This window comes from Colletotrichum godetiae, assembly GCF_030913485.1.
Source record: "Colletotrichum godetiae strain CBS 193.32 chromosome Unknown BDP55scaffold_21, whole genome shotgun sequence".
In the NCBI taxonomy this organism is placed as follows: Eukaryota; Fungi; Ascomycota; class Sordariomycetes; order Glomerellales; family Glomerellaceae; genus Colletotrichum; species Colletotrichum godetiae.
Genome location: NW_026851269.1, coordinates 707234 through 729154, shown reverse-complemented (window position 1 = coordinate 729154; position 21921 = coordinate 707234). Strand labels below are relative to the sequence as shown.

Below are 21921 nucleotides of genomic sequence, written 5' to 3'. Positions count from 1 at the left end.
CAACGACCCCCCAAACTCCTCCTTTTCCACTCACAGCCAACATCTCTTCTACAATATCACAACCGAGCCTCCGTCAATCGCTGATCATCATCATCACCCATACCTAGCTAAAATGGCTCGCAACAGCATCACCAAGCTCACCGGCGCCGCCGCCCGCACCCTCCGGGCCTCCTCCCAAGCCCGCCTGGCCGTCCCGCGCCGTTCTGCCCCGCTTCTCGCCGCCTCAAAACCTACAGTCTCTGGTCCTTCTTCTCGCAAGCTCTTCACAACTTCATCAATGGCCCATCGTGGCATCATGCCCGACACCGATGACCCTCAGGTCAAAGAGACACCTAAGGAGGAGGTCAAGATGAACGTCGTCGAGCTCACAGATGCCGAGTATCACGAATTGTCCGAGGCCTACCTCGATACCATTGTCACTCGGCTCGAGGAGATAGCAGATGCTCGTGAGGGAGTTGATGTCGAGTATGCTGTGAGTGGACAGTCTGATTTGACTTTTCCATCCTTGTACCCACCAAGACATGTTTGCGAAGCTCGGGATTTGCATTTCCTGACCAAGCAACGAATTGCTGACTGCTCACATTGCAGGCCGGAGTTCTGACCGTTTCCTTCCCGGATGCTGGTACCTACGTGATCAATAAGCAGCCCCCGAATAAGCAGATCTGGCTCTCGTCGCCAGTGTCGGGCCCCAAGCGCTATGACTGGGTTGTCGTCGGCGATTCGCAGAATGACAAGGAGGGCACTGCCGCTGGAGCCTGGATCTACACTCGTGATGGCAGCAGCCTGGACGATGTCTTCCTCAAGGAGCTCGACATTGATTTCAGCATAGCTCCATCGACCTACGGCGAGAACCAGTCCTAGTACGTCAAAAGCGTTTCAACCGAGGACGATGTCCATAAGATTTGAGCGTATCGAGGGGCAGACCCCCCTCTATTTCTTTTCTACATGGGCTTGAGCAACGTATCAAGCTCTTGGTGTATTCTACATGGCAACAGGGAGTTCGTGAGGCGGCTTCAGGTATTGGAGGCAAGCGCCCTCAATGAGGGGGAGCAAGGCTGAAGGACCGATATCTAGGCTTTTGTACACAAACTCGGTAAAGCAAGTGGTCAAATCCGCAGGCCTTCTCAGGGTCGCGGTGAGGCTCTCGAGTCCTGCTTTCTCGACAGGGTCTCAAATGTGGGACCATCGACACGATGTGAAAGTTGCGTGAATGTTTAGTTTTGATATCGATCTATTTACGGTATGAGGATAATCCCGTTTAATTTCCAATCGACACTGGTTTGGTCGTAAAATGATAAACCGCCTCACTGCTTCCCTGTTCCAAACTAACTCTCTCACTTATTACAGCACTATTCATCATACTCGTGGGCAACAGTCTCTTTGCGGCGGGAGTCTTTCTCTCAAAGTCTGACTCTTTGATAATAATGCTTAAGCGAAAGTACGGCTCAGCGAGGGTATCGTGGGTCTCATTCCAATTTCGTTCATCAGACTCGGCGAGGCGCCATCCGTTTTGCGCCTTTATCCTCCTCAATCGAATCCCGACGGGTAGCGTCTCCCCGTCTAGGGGGTTGGTGTTACGCAGGCATCTCGTGCCTTTCAACGGGAGCGGGAAGTTCGACGGGTGGGCCTTCTCGCGTCTCGGGCATCTCGTGCACCACTCGCGGCGCCGGCAGTTCGACTGTCTCCCCCGTGTTCTGAGCCATCATCATGGCAGCGTCGTCAGGTTTCTCCGGATCCTCCATGACCGTGTCGAGCGCTTCATCGCGCGCAGCGAGCTTTCGTGCTCTCCTTCTATTCCAGAACCAGACGAGAGCGACGACAAAAAAGACGAGGCCCGAGGTAGCACCCACGGTGATGCCGATGATCTGTCCCGGTGCAAGGCCGGACTGCTGGAGGATGTTGTCGGGGAAAGGCGATGAGTCCGAGGTGGTGCCGCCCGTGGGCGTGGGCGTGAATGTGACTGTTCGTCCCCCTTCTGTGACGGTCACGGCGGTCGGGACCGTGAAGCCTGGGCCGAACCTGGATGTTGGGAATGGGAGCGACATGCTGGGCCGCACGAATGTAAATGACCTGGACGGGAATGGCTGCGCCAGCTTGAAGCTGGTGTGGGTTGTTTGTTTAAAAAGTGGGAGGACGGAGGAGGATTCATCAGAAAGGAAGGTGTGAAAAACTAAAAGCTAAGCTTTGCGAAACTTTTGCCCCAATCCTTTGCCCATTCCTTCTCTTTCGGCATCCAAGAGAACGAGCTTCATGGTGTCATCGGCGCGGGAGGCGCAGACCTTTTTGATAAAGTCCCCATGTCGAGTCCGACGGCCATGGCGTAAGGCCGATGTTCTGGCGTTTTGGCGCCCGTCCCTTGACGGGGGCGGGACATATGCAGGAGAGACTACCAACAGAAGAGGGAGAGCGAGGTGTGAGGTGAGGTGAGAAAAAGGTGCGTGATGGGTGTGTGGTGATGGTTGAGCGCCGCACCGACTCCCGGGCGTTCTGGCGTAGCGTGAGACGAGGGGACCAAGACGTCAGATCGCAGAGGCCGTGTGTTTTTTTGATCTCCGGTTGATGTGCGCCACTTTCCTTCCTCCGATTCCCCAAGACATTTAAGAACCTGAGCCCCATCCTCCTCCTCCCTCCCCCAGACCCGGATACCCGACGTGCCCGGTGTATGGATGAAATTGGCGTGTTTAGCCAAGGCAGCCAGCGCAGCTCAGAGCTGCACTCTCTTCTGCGACTGCCACTGCGACGGATTCTGCGCTCCTGTCGGTGGACGTCGGTGGCGGGCGGCGCGTTGGAACTGTTTCGGACTTTGACGTACGGTTTGCTTAGCTCTCTCGGCAGCGGCGCAAAGCCCGAAGTTGAGATGGGGTGCGCGCGCCCGCATTCGCACACCGTTCATTCCATGTTTTTAAGTGTGCTTGTTTGTTCGGCTTGCTTGTTGAGGTTCATCCAGTTACCAGTTTCGCTGGTTGTGCTTTTTCTGCTCTGCCCGTCCCCGGCTGGATCGGGCAGAGGACGGATGACTACAGACTTGCAGTTCTTAAAACTGTTCTGTTTCTTCCTCCTTATGCAGGAGAGAAGCTCCCTGTGCAGCTTATTTTGCGCAAGGTCGATTTCGTTGTAGCAGTAGCAAGAAGTGGAGGGAATTGTCCGGTATGTTTTGCCTACTTCTTTGCCTCAACCTTTCAGCCTGCATGCACCTCGAGCACCGCCTGAGGGAAGGCTAGCCATTCCGACCAGTAGTCTCCCAAGTGCGCTGAGACGGAGCGGATGATCCACTGGCCAGCGTCGCCAAAGACCCAGTAACTGCGACACCAATGGAGGAGCACGCTGTAGAAGGCTAGGATGACGAGAGCTTCTGGGCGGCGTTGCTTGACGACGTCAATGAAGCCCGTTGTGACGCGAACGCCGAAGGCCATGACGGAGGCGGACTGGTGGGTGGATTTCACCGCGATGCTGCGGTAGATGGAGTAGCACTGCCGTAAGGACTCTGTTGCGTCGCGGCAGGCTTGTAGGGAGACGGGGCCGAGGTCGGCTTGGTCGAGCATGCTATGGAGGATGTCGACTTCGGAGTGCTGATTCGGGTCGGGCTTGTTGGATTCGAGAAATTCGACGAAGTCCTTGCAGCCCGATTCGCGGATGATGTGCCAGGAGCGGCCGGTTACGGTGCTAACACCGCGATGGAGGTTGAGGTACCAGGCGAATTGGTCGAGAAAGCCGTTGAAGTCGGTACGGTAGCTGCGGAGGGTATCGCAGAGGACCTGAGTTCCGAGGCAGGATGCGAAGAGGAACATGGGGATACAAGTGTCGTCATCGATTTCCTCTTTGGCGTCGTTGAACATCATGAGCGCGCGGGTCTGGAGTTGGGTGGCTTGGTGTTGGTAGAAGTCTGCGCGGTGTGGGTGTAGCTCGGCCATGTGCTGGGCAGAGAGGCCGAGGAGGACATCCATGAGGTAAGGGGCGTTTAGGGCAGCTTCGAGGTTCATGTCAACCAATGGCTTCATAAACGCGTCTGCGGCCATGAAGGTGCCCATACGGGTTTCCAAGTGATGGAGGAGGCGCATGTGTTCGAGGGTGAAGAATTGGCCGTTGGGAGGGCTTGCTACGTCGTGGTCATCTTCGGTGCGCATGACAAAGTCGTTTACGACTGTGGTGATGGAGGGTGAGGTCGCAAAGGCGACGGCTGTTGCGGCGGCGGAGGCGCTGTTGCCATTGCTGCCGGAGCTGCCCGCTGGGCTGGCGACGAGAGCGGCTGCTGCTGCTGCTCGCTTGGCGGCCGGGCCGGAAGAGATAGCGGCGGCGGAGGAGCGGGCTGATGCCGGGAGGGAGTCGAGGTAGGAGCAGTGACGCTCAGCCGTTGCACAGTTGACGCATGTCGGGCGTGTTTCGTCACATTTCACGTGGCGGCGCTTGCATTCTTTGCATCCGTTGCGAGATTTCCGGTGAGCACGACGGAGTTTGACGTCGCCTGCCGCCGCCGATGCCGATGCCGATGCCGATGCTCCCCCTGGTGTGCTGGCGTCGCCGTTGGTTGAGCCGGTGCCGGGGGCGGGAGAGTTGTTGCGCGAGATGTCCATCCTTTTCCGGGCAAGGTTGCTGTCTCGGCCGGTGGGATGAAAGGGATGTGGAGAGAGGGGTGGTTCAAGGCGATTGATGTGCCATGGGGCCTTTTCGTCAGGTAGGAGGGCGGGTGAGATGCGGTGTCTGTATGTGACGGACGATGAGAGGTTTTACTTCTTGTATGTAGAACGTGAAAAGAAAGACACTAGACAATTGACGAAAGAAAATGAGAAGTGGTTCATTTTGAGGGATGCGAACCCGAGCGAAGCTCAGCCTTTTTTTGGTGGGGGAGGGGGGGGAAGGATAGCTCAGCTTGAATGGATAAGCTCAGGTCAGTCCAGGTCTGGGCAGTTAAGGTAGGAACCGTAGTTAGGAACCTAAGGTACAAAGTACAGCGTCCCTACCTGGTCCATACACGAAGGACAGAGTATGGAAGGAACTACCTACTGTATATGCCTCGTGTTACAGGGGTGCGGCATCTACCGCGCTCCAACATGACTACGGCGGGTCCAAGGGCCATCGGTGGACGTTGATACGGGGAAGGAAGTTTTGTAACTGAGGGAAGCCCAGGGGCATGAGGAGGGTCTGCTACAGGGGCTACTGTGCAGCTTAATGCGCCAAAAAATGCCTAATAAGCCTAAAAAGGGCCTTGAGATGAGTCCAATGGAAGGTCGAAGGGCGCTGCGCCAACCAAGTCCACGCGGCCCTTCCCCTAAATCTGTAGAATAGTGTGGGCAGGTACGTTCCACCGCCTGCGCGCCTTCCTTACAACGTCCCCGGGCTGTATTAGTAAACACCCTGCAAAACATTCCCGACCCAATGACATCGTCGCAGGCCAATTACGCCGTGAAGGGCCCGGCTGAATATCTCCGAGAGGACCTAGGAAGGAACTAAACACGATGAATACATGTATTCAGTTCCATCGACAGACATTGACACGCAGTCATCGAATCGTCAAGATCAAGAAAACACGCATGAAGGGTTCCTGACCAACGATATGCACTACAGTTTCCTCATTAATCATTCTAGTGCGTCTAAAGTACTGGGGACTGAGGTAATGCAGGGTACCCGGCTCTCCGCGGCTGGTAGGTACCCCTCTACTCCGTACCCATCGCCATTATTCTGCATATCCCGGCGTTATCTCCGCTGACACCAACAGAAAACCCGAACTGAATCGTCTAATCCCTCGGGAAGGTCGTGACATGGATCATTGCCCTTCAAATTCCGCCAACTCTGTCTTCCAATTCCATCAATTACAATGACAATAACCGTACTCTGTAGATACCTTACGCTGGACATTCGACGTACTGGTCTCCACACCTAATCTCCGCTCATCAGGAAACAAAAGAGAATAGCAATCAAAGACCTTCTCTACCGCATCGTCTTGCGCATCGAGCCGCGCTGGTGCTGCTCCTCGCTCTCCACCGCCAAGTCATAGTTCTCCACATCCGAGGCCGACTGCGAGCCACCCTTGCGGATCTGGAACGCCGACGGGAATCGGAACCCGAAAGCCACCATGACGAAGAACATGAGTGTGGCGTCGAACACATACAGAGTCCACTCATGACGGAGCGGGTACCCGTCGCCGCCAAGGACGTACTCGATGAGGCGGAAGATGGACCGGACCATGATGCACGCGCTGACAATGTAGAGCATCCACAGGCCCGACTTCCAGGGCGAGTGGCCCGCCAGGGACGCCTGGGTAGGGTTCTTTGCGAGGCGGCTATGGAAGACGATGGCGGTGACCCAGAAGATGGCGAAGAGCACAATCTGGATGACGAGACCGGCTACGATAAGATTCTGGCCCATCTTTTGGCTGCCGTCCTTGACCATGAGACCGCCACCGCTGGCCTGGACGAGGAAGGAGAAGCAGTCACCGGTAACGAAGATGCGGGTGAGCCAGTTGATGCGGATCACTGAGAGGGACTCGCCGTGGACGCTGCGGATGATTCGGCCGAGGGTCATGTAGACGGATGCCGCGAAGAGGGCGGGCGCGATGAGGATCGTGAGGGATTGCATAACGTAGGGTCCGACTTCGCCAGTGCGATCGCGTGCGATGGCTCTGCCTGCATATCCGACGATTTCGACTGCGTGGGAGACTCCTTGTTAGTTGGTAATCTTGATGTGATTGATGGCAACAGCGTGGCAAAGTGGGAAGTGGAAGGTTGGAACGTACGAAGACCGCCTATCACGAAGACGACGCAGAACCACGTCTTTGTCCTGGCAATCTTGTACGCGTGGAACAGCGTAGCGAGGACGAAGAGGACTTCAAAGATGATGGCCGCGATCAAGCTAGGCACATAGTGCCACAGATAGTAGCCGTTGTGAGACTCGAGGGTAGGCATCTCGTCAAAGTCTCGAGGATTGTGGGTTATCGATTATCGGTAGCTGGTTTGTCCTCCACCTTTTTCCCCGTTCCTGGCTGATTGTAGGCTGTGCTTTCCGGTGTGCTGGGTCGCGAGATCAGACTTGCTTCAGATGGCGGTGACCGGAAAGAAGGATTGATGTATTGACGTTGCTCGAATTCTCGGCCAGGACCCCGTTAGCGTTGACGATGTTGCTGCTGGATGTGTTGCCAAGGGCCAAGGGGGTGTCTCGAACTTGTAGTCCATCTTTATACCGTCCCAGAAATGGGAGATGGAGTGGCTGGAACTTGAGTCTGCTGCTGCTGCGGCCATCGAATACGCGAACTTTCGAAAAAGTCTCTTTGACGGCATCTCCATACGCGTTTGTCGTGGACGATGGGCAAAGAGCCTAGATGTGTCTGACTGTCAACATGCGAGACCCAAGCTTCGCTGGTGCCCACTGGGGCCCTGGGGCTTCCCCATCAAGGATGTATACGTGGATAAATCGGTACTTGATTGGCTCATGGGTCGAAACCCCTGCTAGCCCTGTAGGTGGACCTCGCTGGATCTTTCACCGGGGCTGCCAATCACGACTCATCCTATACACGTATAGGGATTTTTGCCGTGATCTTTTGCAATCACAGAGGCTGAGGGAGCTCGTCACCCCACCACCCATTCGATCTGTTCCCATCCATACGGATATCACAATGTCGAAGCCTAGCCAATCCAATTTTCCCGTCGTTCATTTGATGCAGGGACAAAGCCTTGCCGATAAGGAATATCCCGTCGGCAAGCTTACGTACCTCATGCAATCCTCTCCGGTCTCCAGAAGCTGCTACATTTACGTGTATTTTCGACCAAAACCTGCAACAATTGTCACCAAACACGAGGAAACTACCAGTGTGGCTCGGCCAACAAAAAGACCCATCCAAACACTCCACGGGAACGGCGGCGATCGTTGGAGTCATGCATACCTCGTGAATCATCACCTGCTTACCTTTTTGTTGCTCTCTGCAATTATTTTGCTCTCGCATTCCCTTTTGACTTCTACGCCAATTCCTCTAGCGGTTAAGATAGTGGTAGATATCAGGTAACCTTTGAGGCTTAGTCGGGAATTCGGCAACGCTCAGCTGTTTCCGGCCTGACCAGGGGTTTCGCTTTCGGTTTGTCTTGGCGTCCTGTAGGGGATCCCGGCTTTCCGCCGTGGCGTAACAGCGGGAAAACGTCCTGTCGGTATCGCGAACGAGGCAGACTGGGCGGATGGGCCAACTTTTGAGGTTGAGATAAGCCTTTGCATCGTCAAATAGTAAACTCAATCGTTTTACGTGGACACGGCATGCTTTTCTCGTTGCTTGTGAAGGCGTGGCTGAGGTCGCCTTGTTCGACATTGAGTTTTGCTGTTAATATCGACAAATGCTACCGCCACCACGTGGTCCGCTGCCATTGCAAGGGAGTACCACAGAAGTACACGATATGTAGTCATCTGCTAGCGTGATTGAGACTCTAGTCTCTACGTAGCGAACATACCCTTTTGCCCCGGTCACTATACATTTTGAGACTCTTCACTCTTCAAGAGCTGTGATAAACAAAAGTCATAGCCCGCACAAGTTCCAGCTCAAGCATGTAGATCAAGTGGTGACGACCGCCTGATGTTTCCGCTGCAACACTGTCCGAATCCGAGGCCAAGTTGGAAGTTCGGAAGGGGCCCCGGTGGCCGACTAAGAGTCGTTGGGCGGCAGTTCATTCCTGTTCTAGGCTACCTTGGATGACTGTAGCCTCCGTAGTCTGGGGTTTTGCACTGAACTTTGTACAGAGTACCCAGCAAATTTCCCATAGATTGATTGCTGGATAGCAGGCCAGATACACGTATTCCGGGGGTGGGTCCGGGAGCAACAAGACCCTAATACGTGGAACCTGGGTTCCAGTGCCGTGACACATCAGAAATCTTTATTTTCTCGACGAACTATCTTTTCAGATTTGCTGACGTAAAAATACCTGGAGATGCGCCGATTCGGACTTTTGCGCATCTGGGCCTTATGAAGTCTGTAGTCAACTCCGTATTTCATTTTCGTTCTAGTCGGAAGATATCCGTCTCCAAGTAGAGGGCCATATGCAACGACGTGGAGTCGTCATGATCAATGTGTTACGGGCTGGACCCGATTAGTGGATCCGGGCCAGCGCCCGGATATTCTGCCACGACTGACCGCGCGAGTTCGATTCTACCTCCGCTCCACCTCCGCTAAAGCTCCGCTCGTGAATCTCTTTTCGATAGCTTAGATTGTATATACAGAAATAACCCCTACGTGGCTTCACGAGGGCTGGGCTGTTAACACAATGCAACTCAGACCCGCAGTGGTTACATGTATATCAAGAGATACCATGCCTGCTATACGGGCATATTGTGTGGATGCCACTGCCATCTCAGCCTCATGTAAGTTATGATGTATACTAGGAATGGTCAGAAAATGACTCGATGATGGCAAGAAAATTCCGATGAGCTGCGAATCCAGTTGCAAAGTCTTTAAATTTTGCGGATGTCCAATATCTCGTAGCGTCCCACGGAGCCTCATTGTGACATCTCAAACATTGGGAATTTGCGACATGTTTGGCAAGGGAGTTTGTCCATGACTTGGCCAGGGGACTTTCATGAGCGAGATGAAAAGCTTGCAAACTTTTCATCCGAACTTGTGTGAGAAATTTTGTTGCATGCAAAAAGCCCACGCATTTAATATAACGTTGGTATTGCTACGACGTTGGTCAGTGAATCGAGTGCCACATCCAGCATCGAGTTTTATGCTCCTGATCCTCTCGACCCGTCGTGGCCCTCGATGGCTTTCTCCACCTCGGCCATATTGGACTCTTGGTTACAGCACACCACGTAAGGTCCGCCGCCCTCCCTTCCGTTCCCTTGGTGGAACGTGTCCGGAGAACCATCCGCACAAGCTGAGCAGCTGGATTTAACTCAGTGACCAGTCCCTGTCCTTCAGAGACAACCTCTTCAGTCGGCGGTCAACTCCAACTCGTACCTACTGCCATTTCTTTTAACAGCAATCAAAGAAACCCATCTCAAGATGCGAGCACCATTCACTCCGAGTAATCCACCTGAAACCTATTCGCCAGATGTTCACACCGAATTAACCAGAGCCTCGTGAAAATCAATCTCTGCAGGTCTAGATTCTTAACGGAGGCTGCTCCTACAACGAAAGTCGCTGGCAGGGCTGATAATAAAGAGAATCATATAGGGTTCGAATTCCAAACCTAAAATGCAGCTGATTTGGAAGAACATGTAGTCTTTGCAGCTTTCAAACGTCGTCCTTACTTCCATCGTCCCGTCGCGAACATCCCGCCTGTCCACGTGAGACCCACTTACTCGAAATCGCATGTGACCGATTCTTGAAACCACTAATTCACGTGAACAAGTCATCGAGGACGCGTTTATGCAATTTGTTACTTGCACTCATGCAGAAAAAGAGAAGTTAAAAGTTGGATTCCTGATTCTTGATGGACAAATGAAGTAATGCCAGACGTTTAAGCTCGTTTCACCCCATTTTATGAACTTACCCGATCCCGACGTCACTGTGCGTGTGGCAGCAGATCAACCCCGCCACGCAGCAGGGATGTCGCGAGAACACGAAAAAGAAGAAAAAGCAATAAGCGAATGATGTCAGTAATTGTGGCTGCTGCCCGCCCCAACTTAGATTTCCTCGACTTTCTTCGTTATCGAATATCCCAAGACCTTGCAATAGTCCGCAAGCAAATCCTACCCAGACTGTACGGACCTTGCACGACTCGCTACCGAAATCTGGGAAGTAATCGACGGCATCCCTTCACCTTGTTCATTCACTGTTTCGTCCCGACCGTACGGCACAGCGCGGCGCAACTCCACACTTCATCCCACCTCAACATTCCACCCCCGAGCTTCAGCCTCACAACGCTCCTCTTCCAGAACCTCGCACGGCCACCGACGCCACAAGTCATATAATAATGTCTTCCCCACCAACACCACCCGAAGAGAAGCAGACGGAAGAGCAAAAGCAAAACCAGAGAGACAAGGTTCTCGCACAGGCAACCGCGAAGCTCCAGGAGGCACAGAAAGAGACCGAAGCTGCGCAGGAGCTCCGCGAGCGGGCCGAGGCGACCGAGGACCCGGAGGAGAAGAAGAAGATACTCGCCGAGGCCGCGGAGCATGAGAAAAAGGCTCAGGGGTCGGCGAAGCAGTCCAAGCGGCTGCAGAGCGGCATTTGGCAGGGCGGCATTGGCGGCGCAGGCATCGGAGCCGGACTGGGGACTGGACTGGGTGCCGGCGTGGGTACATTGGTAGGGGCAGTTGTCGGCGGTGTCACGGCTATTCCTACGACGGGGCTGGGGCTTCTGGTTGGAGTTGGGACGGGCGCGATACACGGGCCTTGGTATAAGTTGGAACAGGAGAAGAAGGAGGCTGAGGAGGCCGAGGCGAATGGGGAGGAGGAGGGAGAGTCGGATGATGGAGAAGGGGACGAGAAGGCTGCCAAGACCGTCAAGGCCGGTTGAGGCCCAGTCCGTCTATCTGTTTCTTTCTTCCCTTTGTGTTGTTTTTGCTTGACGAGATACCATCTGATGAGGGCTGTATGATATACGGGTGCCAGCTTTTGTTTATGGGATGGGGCGGGAGATCATGGCTTACGACCGAAAACGACCATTGCATATAGCCTTGCTTTCTCCTTTCCCTTTCCTTTCTGTCCTTCTCTTTTCCATTATATCTAGCATAGCAACAAGATTTTGGGTTTCTTTTGGGATTTAGATGTTAAAAGGTATAGGAAAATACGAGCTATACGGATGGGCTAGTGGGGGCCAACACTCGCGCTAGACTGTAGCCTTCATATGAAATATCGGTATCAAGATTTGAAGATCGTTTGAATGGGGCACTTCTCATTAGCTCCAGAAATTGAATACAATACGTAACAGTTGATAATCCTGGCCTTGTGAGTGAGAATTTCCGGGAGCCTATCAAAAAGACATACGACGGACCTCAGTCTCGGTAGGATCAACTCGGATTGCTTTTTTACTTGGAAATGAACTTTCGTCGACATTTCCACAACGATCCCTCTTCTCAAGATCGGTCTTATGAGAGGTGTGAAGCTATCATCCTTTTTCTAAGTTTGTGGTGTGGATTGTAGAATATGGACCATGGAGCTGTTGCGCCTCCTCCGCGGGCCGTCTTCCGTAGGTCGTCTTCCCTCAACGACATTCGTTCCCTCGACCATCCGGAATGAGGTTGGGCACCGAGTAGCCGGCAGTTCACGCTTCCGGTGATGGCTTTTCAAAGCTATGAGGTGCTAATCGTTCTCCCTGATCAGAAACCTTCTGATCCTTCCAGCGGCCGAGTAACAGGAGAAAAGTGATTTCATTCCAAAGTACAATTTTTCCAAATGATCTTACACTGTATTTCAATTTGTGGTCAAGCCGAGTGCATTTGAACTCAACATGAAATTCGACGATGGGTGCGCACCTATTTCCAATTCCGCAGGATTTCCCACCCTGCAGGTTGTCTAGGAGACTAGACCTAAGGATGAGCATTTGAATAGTTTTACCACTAGTCGACATGGCAAAGTCACATATTCCACGTCCGTCAGTCACCCTCTACCTAGCTTGGGATTGGTAATGAAGTTTAAAATTAGACGCAGGCAGCGTTCATCTCAGCGTCGGGGCGGTGTTGTGCTAGCAGCTTGCCAGCTACCTAGCTCAGCCCCCAGCTATTAAGTAGGGTATATGCACTGCAAACGCTTTTGGTCAAACGCCAGTTCCGCCGTCAGCACGTTCTTCGTCTGCAGCTGCGCGGCAACGGACCACTCACGTCGCGGCACTCGTTCGTCTGAGTGAGATTCTAGCGCCAACAAGGATCTAGTGCCGTTTGCTTGTTCACCCGGGTCACTGCCGTCCCGGGTTTGCGTGACAGACAGTACATGACAGATGAGGAAACTTCTTTCGGAGAGCTAGCGTTGTTCACGCGAAGGAAGCTAGCAGGTGAGCTCCCAAGTCGGAGCAGGCGGGTCGTGTAAGTGGAAGAGGATGCTGCCGTAGGGCTGTACAACAAGATCGTCAGCTGGCCGAGATGACCAAAGATCCAGAGCTGCGGCATCACACGATGTTGAGAGTTGTATATAATGAGAAGGTCGCGCCGTCGAAGAGTGTTTTTGTTCTCTCATCATCACACAGTCACATAACCAATCAAGCCAATCTTCCAACTTTTCCTATATCATTTCCTATCTTTCCTTATTTCCTAGAGTCTTCTCTCTCTCTCTCTCTCTCTCTGTCTCTGCATATCTGAGATTAACCATATACAAACAAAACATCAAACCAGTCAAAATGTTCTCGATCAAGACCCTCTCCACCGTCCTCCTGGCCGCCGCCGCCACCGTCTCCGCCGCCCCCACCAGCACCACCGGCACCAAAACCCCGACCCGCACATTCGCACTCACGGGCGTCACCCACTCTGTCGTCGCCGGCCTCGGTGGTCTCCGTTTTGACCCGGACAACGTCGTCGCCGAGATTGGCGACATTGTCGAGTGGCATTACCTGCCTCGCAACCACTCCGTTGCCGAGTCCAACTTTGGCAACCCCTGCAACCCTCTGGCCGACGGCTCCTCCTTCTTCTCCGGCTTCAACTTCTTCACCGCCGAGGGCCAATCCGCCAACGTCTTCCAGATCGTCGTCGAGGACAAGAAGCCTATCTGGTATTATTGCGCCCAGAACGCCGGCCAGCACTGCAAGAACGGCATGGTCGGTGTCATCAACCAGAACTTTGACAGCCCCGACTTCACTCTTGCCAAGCACAAGGCTTTGGCTGCGCAGAAGGGCGATGCCGTCATTCCCGCTGTTCAGCAGGGTGGCTTTGTCATTCCCAACCCCAACCCCTTGGGAGGCTTCAAGCTCTAAATGCGTGGTCTATTGGCCATGTGGCTGTTGGAGGTATCGAGCTGTCACGGAGGTGATTGCATGAGCATTTGGCGGGCTGCATAGTATGGTTGGAAGGGAATTGCATCTGGCGGCGTTAGATATTGGGAAACTCGAGTCATTATCCGTTCATAACCTTCGTTCTTTAGCTTACTTTAGATTTATAAAATTCTACTACACTCCTTAACCTTTGTGTCTACACCCATTCTAGTACATCATGAACCTGAAGAATGTTACAGCTCGGGATCTCAATACCAGAGAGTGCTGCTCTATGGTGACACGTGCACGTTCGATTTCCTTGGGTGTCATGCTACAAAAGGAGGAGATGATACCTTCGTATGAGTCTCATAATGAAAGTCATAAGTAAGAAAGATGAATACGTTTTTCTTTTTTTAAGAAAAGAAAACTAGAATGTCTGCGTTTAATCGACCTCGCTACTATTACTAACTCCGCGATTACTCCCCGAAAAAGTGTCAGCCACCTGCATACGCTAAGCACTCTCGTGTATAAGCGACTTTGTCGGATAGATGAAGCTTGTGAATACGACGGTATCATCGGGAAAAGAGCCGAAGACGACGGGTAATTCGTGCGGGGTTGAAGAAAATGGACAGGCCAAATTGGAATCATCAACCCCGCCCCCAGTTTTTCAACCTCACCCAAGATGCCACCAAATCTGACAATTGAATTGGTGGAAGAACTGAAGAGATGTTAGCAAGAACTCGTTCTCGGGTTCGCCCGTAGTTATGCCATATGCTGAACTGCTATGCAATACCGAAAGCGCGTACTCGCTAAAATATAGTCTCAAAAAGGACCGGCATTGAATATAAAAGACAGATTGACATCCGGGTCTACTCGATATTTGAATTGCGGCGAGATCAGATCCGAAATACTCGGATCGATCTCATCCATCTTAGATCTCTCAATGCGACTCTTCAGCCTTGTTTGGCTGTCAATCGTCACACTGGCGGCCCGAAGCCAGTCCCAGGAGGCCAACAGGACTTTCAACAACCCGATCCTCCCGGGTTGGAACTCTGATCCCAGCTGCACGTTTGTCAAAGAGTTGGACAACACGTTCTTCTGTACCGTGTCCTCGTTTTTGGCCTTCCCGGGTGTTCCTATCTACGCCAGTAAAGACCTAGTCAATTGGAAGCTTGCGAGTAACGCGTTGACACGACCCGGGCAGGTGCCGGAGCTCTACCGGAACTCGGGACAGAATGAGGGCATCTGGGCGTCCACGATCAGGTTCCGCGACGGAATTTTCTACCTCATCACGTCGTATGTCTCTTGGTACGAAGGTTGGGGTCCCAAGATCCTACTCTTCACCACCGCCGATCCGTATGATGATGCCTCGTGGACCGGACCACTTCGTATCGAGAACCCGGCAAACGATATCGACCCGGACATCTTCTGGGACAATAACAAGGTGTACATGTCCGTGGCTGCCGGCATCTACATCAGCGAAATTGACCTTTCGACTGGCGCGGCACATGAGCCCGTAAAGGTTTGGAATGGTACAGGAGATCGCAACCCCGAAGGACCACATTTGTACCGGAAGGATGACTACTACTATCTGTTGATTGGAGAGGGTGGAACGGAGACCAACCACTCTGTTACGATTGCTCGAGCCAAAGAGATAGCGGGACCGTATGAAGGAGCACCGCATAACCCAATTCTCACGGCCAAAAATACCGACTCGTATTTCCAGACGGTGGGACACGCCGACCTCTTCCAAGACGCCTCAGGGAATTGGTGGGGTGTCGCATTGGCGACCAGGTCGGGTCCCGCGTGGGAAATCTATCCCATGGGCCGTGAGACCGTTCTATTTGCCGTCAAGTGGGAAGACGGAGATTGGCCGGTGCTTGATGAAGTACGCGGCGTGATGGATGGACCTTTGCCTTCGACAAACAGAGATATCCCCGGAGATGGCCATTGGGTAGACGAGCCAGACGTTGTTGACTTTGCGCCGGGCTCGGAGATCCCTAGACACTTTCTCTTTTGGCGACCACCGAAGACAGATCTGTTCAGAATCTCACCGGAGGACCATCCCAACACGCTGCAGATATCTCCCTCGCCAGTCAACCTTTCAGCAACACCAGACTTCAGCCCAGAACAGGATGGTCTTGGATTCGTCGCCCGTAAGCAGAGTGCCACGCTGTTTAACTACACCGTCGATGTATTATTCCAGCCAATAGTCGAAAACGAGGAGGCTGGCATTTCGGTCTTTTTAACACAGTTCCAGCATATCGATCTAGGCATCGTCACCTTGCCAGCTTGTTTCAACCAGTCGCTAGTTCCACGGTTCCGACTACAAGTCGAAGCATCAGGAAAGCCCAACATGACTATCCCCGAAACAGTCCTCATACCAGTGCCAAAAGCCTGGAGGTCGGAGACGATAAGGCTCTCGGTGTCTGCTATCAGTGACTCCAAGTATGTGTTCGGCGCAGCTCCGGCATCTCGCCCAGAAGAGTATATCGAGATTGGATCAGCGAGCGCGTTGATTGTCTCTGGAGGCAGTGGCCCGTTCACTGGTAAGCTCCCTCAGCAGTCCGCTGTCTTTGAATGTCCTCTGATGATTGACACGGCAATCCTGTAGGCACAATTGTCGGTGCGTATGCTACTAGTAATGATGGTGATGGAAAAACACCCGCGTACTTCAGTCGGTGGAGGTACACTCCTGTGGCACAGAAGATCGATCACGATACTCTTGTACCGGCGACATAGTGATGGGTTGTTCATATCATTCAACGGTGCTAAACCAGGTGCCTTGCGAACAGTACTGCAAGGCACCATACCCGCTGTACCCGGAGGCCATCTAACCATGTCATTCAGTAACACGATGCCTGTCAAGTTTTCTACGAATCAGCAAAGCATATGGTTTTAGTGCACGGACACCATGTTAAATATTTGCATCATGTCAGATTGCTCATATCGTAAGAAAATTCCCTTCAGGGGCTGCTCCAAGGGGTACCGGGCTCAGCTCAGGGGTCCGTAGATTCCTAGGCTCCGGTCCAGCGTTTGGAACCACTGAACTAAGTTGATTAAGGCCAAATGTTCCAATTCTACTTCCAAAATCTGAAGCCCCCCCCCCCCCCCCCCACAAATTATCCATCTTGTCACTTTGAGAATGGTGTTGACTCGGGTGATGGGAGAAGCGGTGGCGGTGATCCGGAGATGTTTGCCGGAGTGAACCGCCTCGAAGTGGGTCCCGGAAGAGAGAGCCAGCCGAGACCCCCAAAATTCCGGCCGACTGCTGTAAACAATCACGTCATCAGAGGGGTCGCATCACTTTCATGTCCATTCGCACCTCATCATCGCCACCTAAGGTACAAACAAGACCTCATCGACAACAAAAAGACAAGAATAACGAGTCACATCCTCCCTTCATCCTGTAAACCTAGTTCACGCTGACATTTGGCAATATGGCAAATGTGGACACCTCAATCGGCGCCCGTACCACGGGTGCCGCAGCCGACTTCGCTGCAAAGCACTCGGAAGAGCACCCACTGAAGCTCTACGGCGGCTGGTTCTGCCCCTTTGTCCAGCGATCATGGATTGTCCTCCACGAGAAACAGATTCCCCACCAGTACATCGAGATCAACCCGTACAAGAAGGATCCCGAGTTCCTCAAGATGAACCCTCGGGGGCTGGTCCCGACGCTGGCTGTCCCTGTGGATGTGAAAGGCAATGACCAACGCCCGCTTTACGACAGTACCGTAGTCTCCGAATATCTTGAGGAAGCGTATGCCGGCAATAACTTTGGCCCGCATCTTCTCCCTGAGGCGGCTTATGACCGCGCGAGATGCAGACTGTGGATCGACCACATCAACTCTCGCGTTGTGCCGGCGTTTTACAAATTTATTCAACACACTCCGGAGAAGGATTACAGTATCGAGAAGGCACGAGATGATTTCTTGGGTCACATCAAAACCTTTACTGAACAGATGGATCCCGAAGGTCCCTGGTTCTTGGGCAAGACGTTCAGTCTCGTGGACGTCATGATAGCCCCTTGGGCCATGCGTTTGTTTTTATTCGATCATTACAAGCCAGGGGGGCTTGGCATTCCTTCTGAAGGAGAGAATGGCAAGGACGAGGCGATCTGGAAGAGGTGGAGGCAATGGTATGATGCTATCAAAGAGAGGCAAAGCGTAAAAGATACGCTTAGTGACGGAGATGCCTACATTGAGGTGTACAAACGGTACGCTGAGGATAAGACCAACTCTGGAGTGGGACAGGCAACAAGAGGCGGAGGCAAGCTGCCTTGAGAAGATCTCTTTGATCAACAATTACTGTACAGCCCGCCACTATCTTCCCCATATGGTCAAGGTTGCCGGCGGTATTTGTATAGACCCCTCAACGGAGCGAATGCCGGGCTTATTCCAACTACATGGTTTCGCTTTTCCGACGATGCATCTGCAACTAGTCATCGACAGGTCACTGGACCATTTCACTTAGTCAAAGGAATCAAGGGGTGCTCCGTGATAGGACCTAGGCCGTATCCCCGCGATGCTCGTATCGCACGGCGCATATTTCGTACCTGCCACCCGGTGCCCCGGCTTAGACTATCATCGGCCCCCTCTCCGACTCAGTCCATCCGGATTCGAAACCGACCAGTCGCTCAAAGATCCGTACACCCCCACAAACAGAACCCAAAACAATCGGATTCCAAGGCCGGTTTTGGTTTCAGCGAATCTTCAATCTAGCCCGTCATTATCCCCCCCGAATGTGCCACCGGAAGCGCCCACTGCATGCACACCTATCTTTGTCACCTCGTGACAGCCAGACATGAATGCCTGTGCTATCTTACCCCGCGTTGTTGGGCGGGGTATCGATAAGCTGGCACCAGAAATCCACGTGGCTGTGTGTCTATTGAGTTTCCAAAGGAGTATACGCATTCTGACACTTCCGATGTCGTTGGGAACGTCTGATGGATCAGCTTTACGTTGGTGTGTAGGAAGGGGATCTGGGACGGCTCGCCGGGATAGACCACGATATGCCACATGCCACACCATAAAGGCAATGCGTCCGCTCTAGTAGATACCATTGAGTCCAATTCAGAATAATCATCATCCCGTTAACGATTCCCACGATGAAGCCTTCATACTGCAAATCCTCCCTCACGGCAGGAAAGCCTGTTACCCGCCATGTCACAACTGCATTTTCAAAGGCGACCAGACCAAGGTCACTCTCTACAGCGCCACTTGTTGCAGACAAGGCAACTGGTATTGTCGCACCTTCTACTTTGGCAGCTCTGCCTACACCAGTTCTCATGAGGTCTCTTTTGGTCTCTGCCATCTCCTCAAAGCCTATGCTCCTCGGCCCTTCACTCGCAGCCCTATCATTCTTCACAAGACCAAACAGAGGCTTTTTCACAGATGTAGACCGAAACCCGGTACTTCACTCCTTGCTGAAGACCGTCTTCTACAAGCAATTCTGCGCGGGAGAGACACCAAAGGAGACGAAAGAGACTATGCGGCACCTGAGGTTTATGGGATTCCGGGGTACAATTCTCACATACGCGAAAGAAACAATTTTTGATGCAAAGACGAACGTAGAGCACGGCTTGGGCATCGAGTCGGAGGAGAACGCAAAGGGTGGCCTCGATTCTACTATTGAATCCTGGAGGCAGGGAGTTTTGGAGACTGTTGATCTGCTCGGTGACGGTGATCAACTTGCTCTCAAGTAAGTTTACAATTATCACTTATACGCTATTCATACTGCAACTTGTGCTAATATCACCAACGCGCAGACTTACTGGAGCAGGACCTCGTGTTACAGAGGCTTTCGCCGCAAGACAGCTACCTCCTCAACAAATGATGCAAGCTCTCGAGGAAGTGAGCCAAAGATGCAAAGACCGTGGCGTCAGACTCCTTCTCGACGCTGAATCACAACACTTTCAATGGGGCATCTTCCTTGCGGGCATGGAATTGATGCGCAAGTTCAACCGCGATGGCTACGCTACGATTTACAACACTTACCAGGCATATCTCAAGAGCACCCCGACCACCCTGGCCAAGCACCTGGAGATGGCCAACCAGGAAGGCTTTACTCACGGCCTGAAGCTAGTTCGAGGCGCATACATGGGCTCTGACGAACGATCCCTGATTCACGACACAAAGAAGGACACCGACAACGCATACAACAGCATCGCGCAGGGCGCCCTCAGGCGGCAGATTGGGGAGTACGGGGCCCCGGGCGGCAAGCCGTTCCCGTCACTCAACCTCTTTCTGGCGAGTCACAACAAGGAGAGCGTGGTCACGGCACACAAGCTCCACCAGCAGAGGCTAAAGGAAGGACTCCCGACGGTGCCGGTCGGCTTCGCGCAGCTGCAGGGAATGTCGGACGAGGTCAGCTTTTCGTTGTTGGCGCTCAAAGAGGAGGGGAGCCAGGACCCTTCGCCGCAAGTGTGGAAGTGCTCGACGTGGGGGAGCATGGGCGAGTGCGTGGCGTATCTTTTGCGGAGGGCGGTGGAGAACCGAGATGCCGTTTCCAGGACGGTGGACGAGTATGCGGCGCTCAAGGCGGAGGTTGGCAGGAGACTGCGGTCTAGATTCTTCCGGTCTCGGACTGTTGGCTAAAGAAAGGAAATCGATCTCTCTTCGTTGATCGCAAATCTTATCTGACATGTGTGGAGCCCCTCGTGATATCTTCCGAGTTGAAAGAGTGCCGTGACTCCGTGAAGATGATGTTGTGTCGGATGCCCTCCCGTATTATCGACCCCACTTGATTAGCTTCGGGGCGGGGGATCTCCCGTCCAGCGCCGGTGTGAGGGGTAGCTACTAGGACCAGGGTAGCTTTATCTCACTCGATTTAGATCAAGATAGGATGAGGGGCATTTCACCAGTCCAAATCAGAGCAGTTGATTGAGCAAAGTGTCGGTATCAACAGCGACTTGAACCAGGTTAGAATACCTTACGATTAGTTTCCTCCGCCTGCCACCATTTCACTCCGTCAACCATTCACACATCTGGAACGAAAGACCAGACGCATAGCACCAAGATGGAAGCTTTCAAAGATCTCAAATTATGCATTTTGGGTTGTGGTAAGCATTTCTCCAGAGCAACTGATGGTACCCGGCCTGCCCATGCTAACTGACTGGTACAAGGCAATCTGGGAATTCCTATTCTCAAGTCACTTCTGGATAGCGCAGAATCCAAAGACAACGCCCTTCCCATCACTCAATTCATCGCATGTGTTCGAAGCGAAAAGTCTGAAGAGGCCTTAAAAGCACGCTTCTCCAGCGCAGGAGACCAGCTCATTGTTTCGAGAGGCGACAACATTGCGGCCCTACAAAGGTCGGATGTCGTGATACTAGGAGTAGATCCCGCCGATGTTGAAGAAGTTCTGTCCAAGCCGGGCACGAAAGAAGCTTTGAAAGACAAGCTTTTGATCAGTGTGGCCGCAGGCTGGACCAGAGGCAAGCTGGAAGCTACGATCTATGGGAGTGAGACAACTTCCGAGAACACAGAGGGCCGGGCCTGGGTCATTAGGACACTCCCCAACATTGCGGCCATGGTCTCGCAGTCACTTACTGCAATCGAGATCTCCGAGCCAGCAGTCCCGGCCAAGTACATGGAGCTTACCGAGGCCATCTTTAACAAGATTGGCAAGACGGTCAAGATTGCGCCGAAACTGATGAACGCCACGACTGCCGTTGGTGGCTCAACTCCGGCATTCTTCGCGGTTATCGCAGACGCGCTCATTGACGCTTCTGTTGCTGTTGGTGTTCCTAGAGATCTTGCACAGACTATGATCTTCCAATCTATGCTAGGAAGTGCGACGCTCATGCAGAACGGTCTGCAACCGGGCAGCCTGAGAGATCAAGGGACATCACCGGAGGGATGCACAATTGGAGGACTAATGGTTTTGGAGGAAGGAGCTGTGAGAGGGCATCTTGGAAAGGCTTTGAGAGAGGCTGTGACAGTTGCTCGTCTCATGGGCAGCGATCCTCACCCGAATGATACAAGGCATTGATTCGGAAATTGAATTACAACACAAGTTGTGCATCTTCAGACATCACGATCTGCGACTGAGAATTGTATCTGGCACCACATAATAATTCCAATGCTTTCAAATCGTCTATTGTCTAATC

At 52.8% G+C, this 21921-nt stretch overlaps 11 protein-coding genes across 11 annotated transcripts; 8 read left to right on the top strand and 3 right to left on the bottom strand.

Annotated features, from left to right (window-relative positions):
• Positions 1-112: 112 nt before the first annotated feature.
• Positions 113-861, top strand: BDP55DRAFT_728900 (frataxin; the record flags this gene model as incomplete). The annotated part of the gene is made up of 2 exons (XM_060579503.1): positions 113-472; positions 589-861. 2 exons carry the CDS (start codon positions 113-115, stop codon positions 859-861), a joined length of 633 nt encoding a protein of 210 aa, XP_060429610.1.
• Positions 862-1574: 713 nt separating this feature from the next.
• BDP55DRAFT_632281 (uncharacterized protein) lies at positions 1575-2045 on the bottom strand (the record flags this gene model as incomplete). Its single annotated transcript, XM_060572399.1, has 1 exon — positions 1575-2045. One exon carries the CDS (start codon positions 2043-2045, stop codon positions 1575-1577), a length of 471 nt encoding a protein of 156 aa, XP_060429609.1.
• A 1134-nt stretch (positions 2046-3179) lies between these two features.
• BDP55DRAFT_728898 (uncharacterized protein) lies at positions 3180-4571 on the bottom strand (the record flags this gene model as incomplete). Its single annotated transcript, XM_060579502.1, has 1 exon — positions 3180-4571. One exon carries the CDS (start codon positions 4569-4571, stop codon positions 3180-3182), a length of 1392 nt encoding a protein of 463 aa, XP_060429608.1.
• Positions 4572-5925: 1354 nt separating this feature from the next.
• On the bottom strand, positions 5926-6899 carry BDP55DRAFT_728897 (RTA1 like protein-domain-containing protein; the record flags this gene model as incomplete). The annotated part of the gene is made up of 2 exons (XM_060579501.1): positions 5926-6641; positions 6731-6899. The coding sequence occupies 2 exons, from the start codon at positions 6897-6899 to the stop codon at positions 5926-5928; spliced, it is 885 nt and encodes a 294-aa protein (XP_060429607.1).
• A 477-nt stretch (positions 6900-7376) lies between these two features.
• Positions 7377-8393, top strand: BDP55DRAFT_158159 (uncharacterized protein). The gene has a single exon (XM_060565652.1). It carries the CDS (start codon positions 7388-7390, stop codon positions 7991-7993), a length of 606 nt encoding a protein of 201 aa, XP_060429606.1. The 5' UTR covers positions 7377-7387; the 3' UTR covers positions 7994-8393.
• A 2001-nt stretch (positions 8394-10394) lies between these two features.
• On the top strand, positions 10395-11841 carry BDP55DRAFT_664596 (uncharacterized protein). Its single transcript, XM_060574963.1, has one exon. It carries the CDS (start codon positions 10884-10886, stop codon positions 11427-11429), a length of 546 nt encoding a protein of 181 aa, XP_060429605.1. The 5' UTR covers positions 10395-10883; the 3' UTR covers positions 11430-11841.
• A 1268-nt stretch (positions 11842-13109) lies between these two features.
• BDP55DRAFT_664593 (extracellular serine-rich protein) lies at positions 13110-14012 on the top strand. Its single transcript, XM_060574962.1, has one exon. It carries the CDS (start codon positions 13245-13247, stop codon positions 13812-13814), a length of 570 nt encoding a protein of 189 aa, XP_060429604.1. The 5' UTR covers positions 13110-13244; the 3' UTR covers positions 13815-14012.
• Positions 14013-14754: 742 nt separating this feature from the next.
• On the top strand, positions 14755-16425 carry BDP55DRAFT_704334 (glycosyl hydrolase; the record flags this gene model as incomplete). Its single annotated transcript, XM_060578000.1, has 2 exons — positions 14755-16214; positions 16251-16425. The coding sequence occupies 2 exons, from the start codon at positions 14755-14757 to the stop codon at positions 16423-16425; spliced, it is 1635 nt and encodes a 544-aa protein (XP_060429603.1).
• Positions 16426-17112: 687 nt separating this feature from the next.
• BDP55DRAFT_158129 (glutathione S-transferase) lies at positions 17113-18215 on the top strand. The gene has a single exon (XM_060565651.1). The coding sequence runs from the start codon at positions 17252-17254 to the stop codon at positions 18092-18094; it is 843 nt and encodes a 280-aa protein (XP_060429602.1). The 5' UTR covers positions 17113-17251; the 3' UTR covers positions 18095-18215.
• Positions 18216-19098: 883 nt separating this feature from the next.
• BDP55DRAFT_694087 (proline oxidase) lies at positions 19099-20407 on the top strand (the record flags this gene model as incomplete). The annotated part of the gene is made up of 2 exons (XM_060577303.1): positions 19099-19511; positions 19579-20407. The coding sequence occupies 2 exons, from the start codon at positions 19099-19101 to the stop codon at positions 20405-20407; spliced, it is 1242 nt and encodes a 413-aa protein (XP_060429601.1).
• A 139-nt stretch (positions 20408-20546) lies between these two features.
• On the top strand, positions 20547-21907 carry BDP55DRAFT_582882 (pyrroline-5-carboxylate reductase). The gene is made up of 2 exons (XM_060570845.1): positions 20547-20871; positions 20935-21907. The coding sequence occupies exons 1-2, from the start codon at positions 20829-20831 to the stop codon at positions 21801-21803; spliced, it is 912 nt and encodes a 303-aa protein (XP_060429600.1). The 5' UTR covers positions 20547-20828; the 3' UTR covers positions 21804-21907.
• Positions 21908-21921: the final 14 nt, after the last annotated feature.

What these genes read in the sequence shown, in the direction of transcription:
- BDP55DRAFT_664596 (XM_060574963.1), top strand. Translation starts at nt 10,884, where the DNA reads ATGTCTTCCCCACCAACACCACCCGAAGAGAAGCAGACGGAAGAGCAA.
- BDP55DRAFT_158129 (XM_060565651.1), top strand. Translation starts at nt 17,252, where the DNA reads ATGGCAAATGTGGACACCTCAATCGGCGCCCGTACCACGGGTGCCGCA.
- BDP55DRAFT_158159 (XM_060565652.1), top strand. Translation starts at nt 7,388, where the DNA reads ATGTATACGTGGATAAATCGGTACTTGATTGGCTCATGGGTCGAAACC.
- BDP55DRAFT_582882 (XM_060570845.1), top strand. Translation starts at nt 20,829, where the DNA reads ATGGAAGCTTTCAAAGATCTCAAATTATGCATTTTGGGTTGTG. An exon ending in ATTATGCATTTTGGGTTGTG is followed by an intron (nt 20,872 to 20,934) that starts GTAAGCATTTCT and finishes GACTGGTACAAG; the next exon opens with GCAATCTGGGAATTCCTATT.
- BDP55DRAFT_664593 (XM_060574962.1), top strand. Translation starts at nt 13,245, where the DNA reads ATGTTCTCGATCAAGACCCTCTCCACCGTCCTCCTGGCCGCCGCCGCC.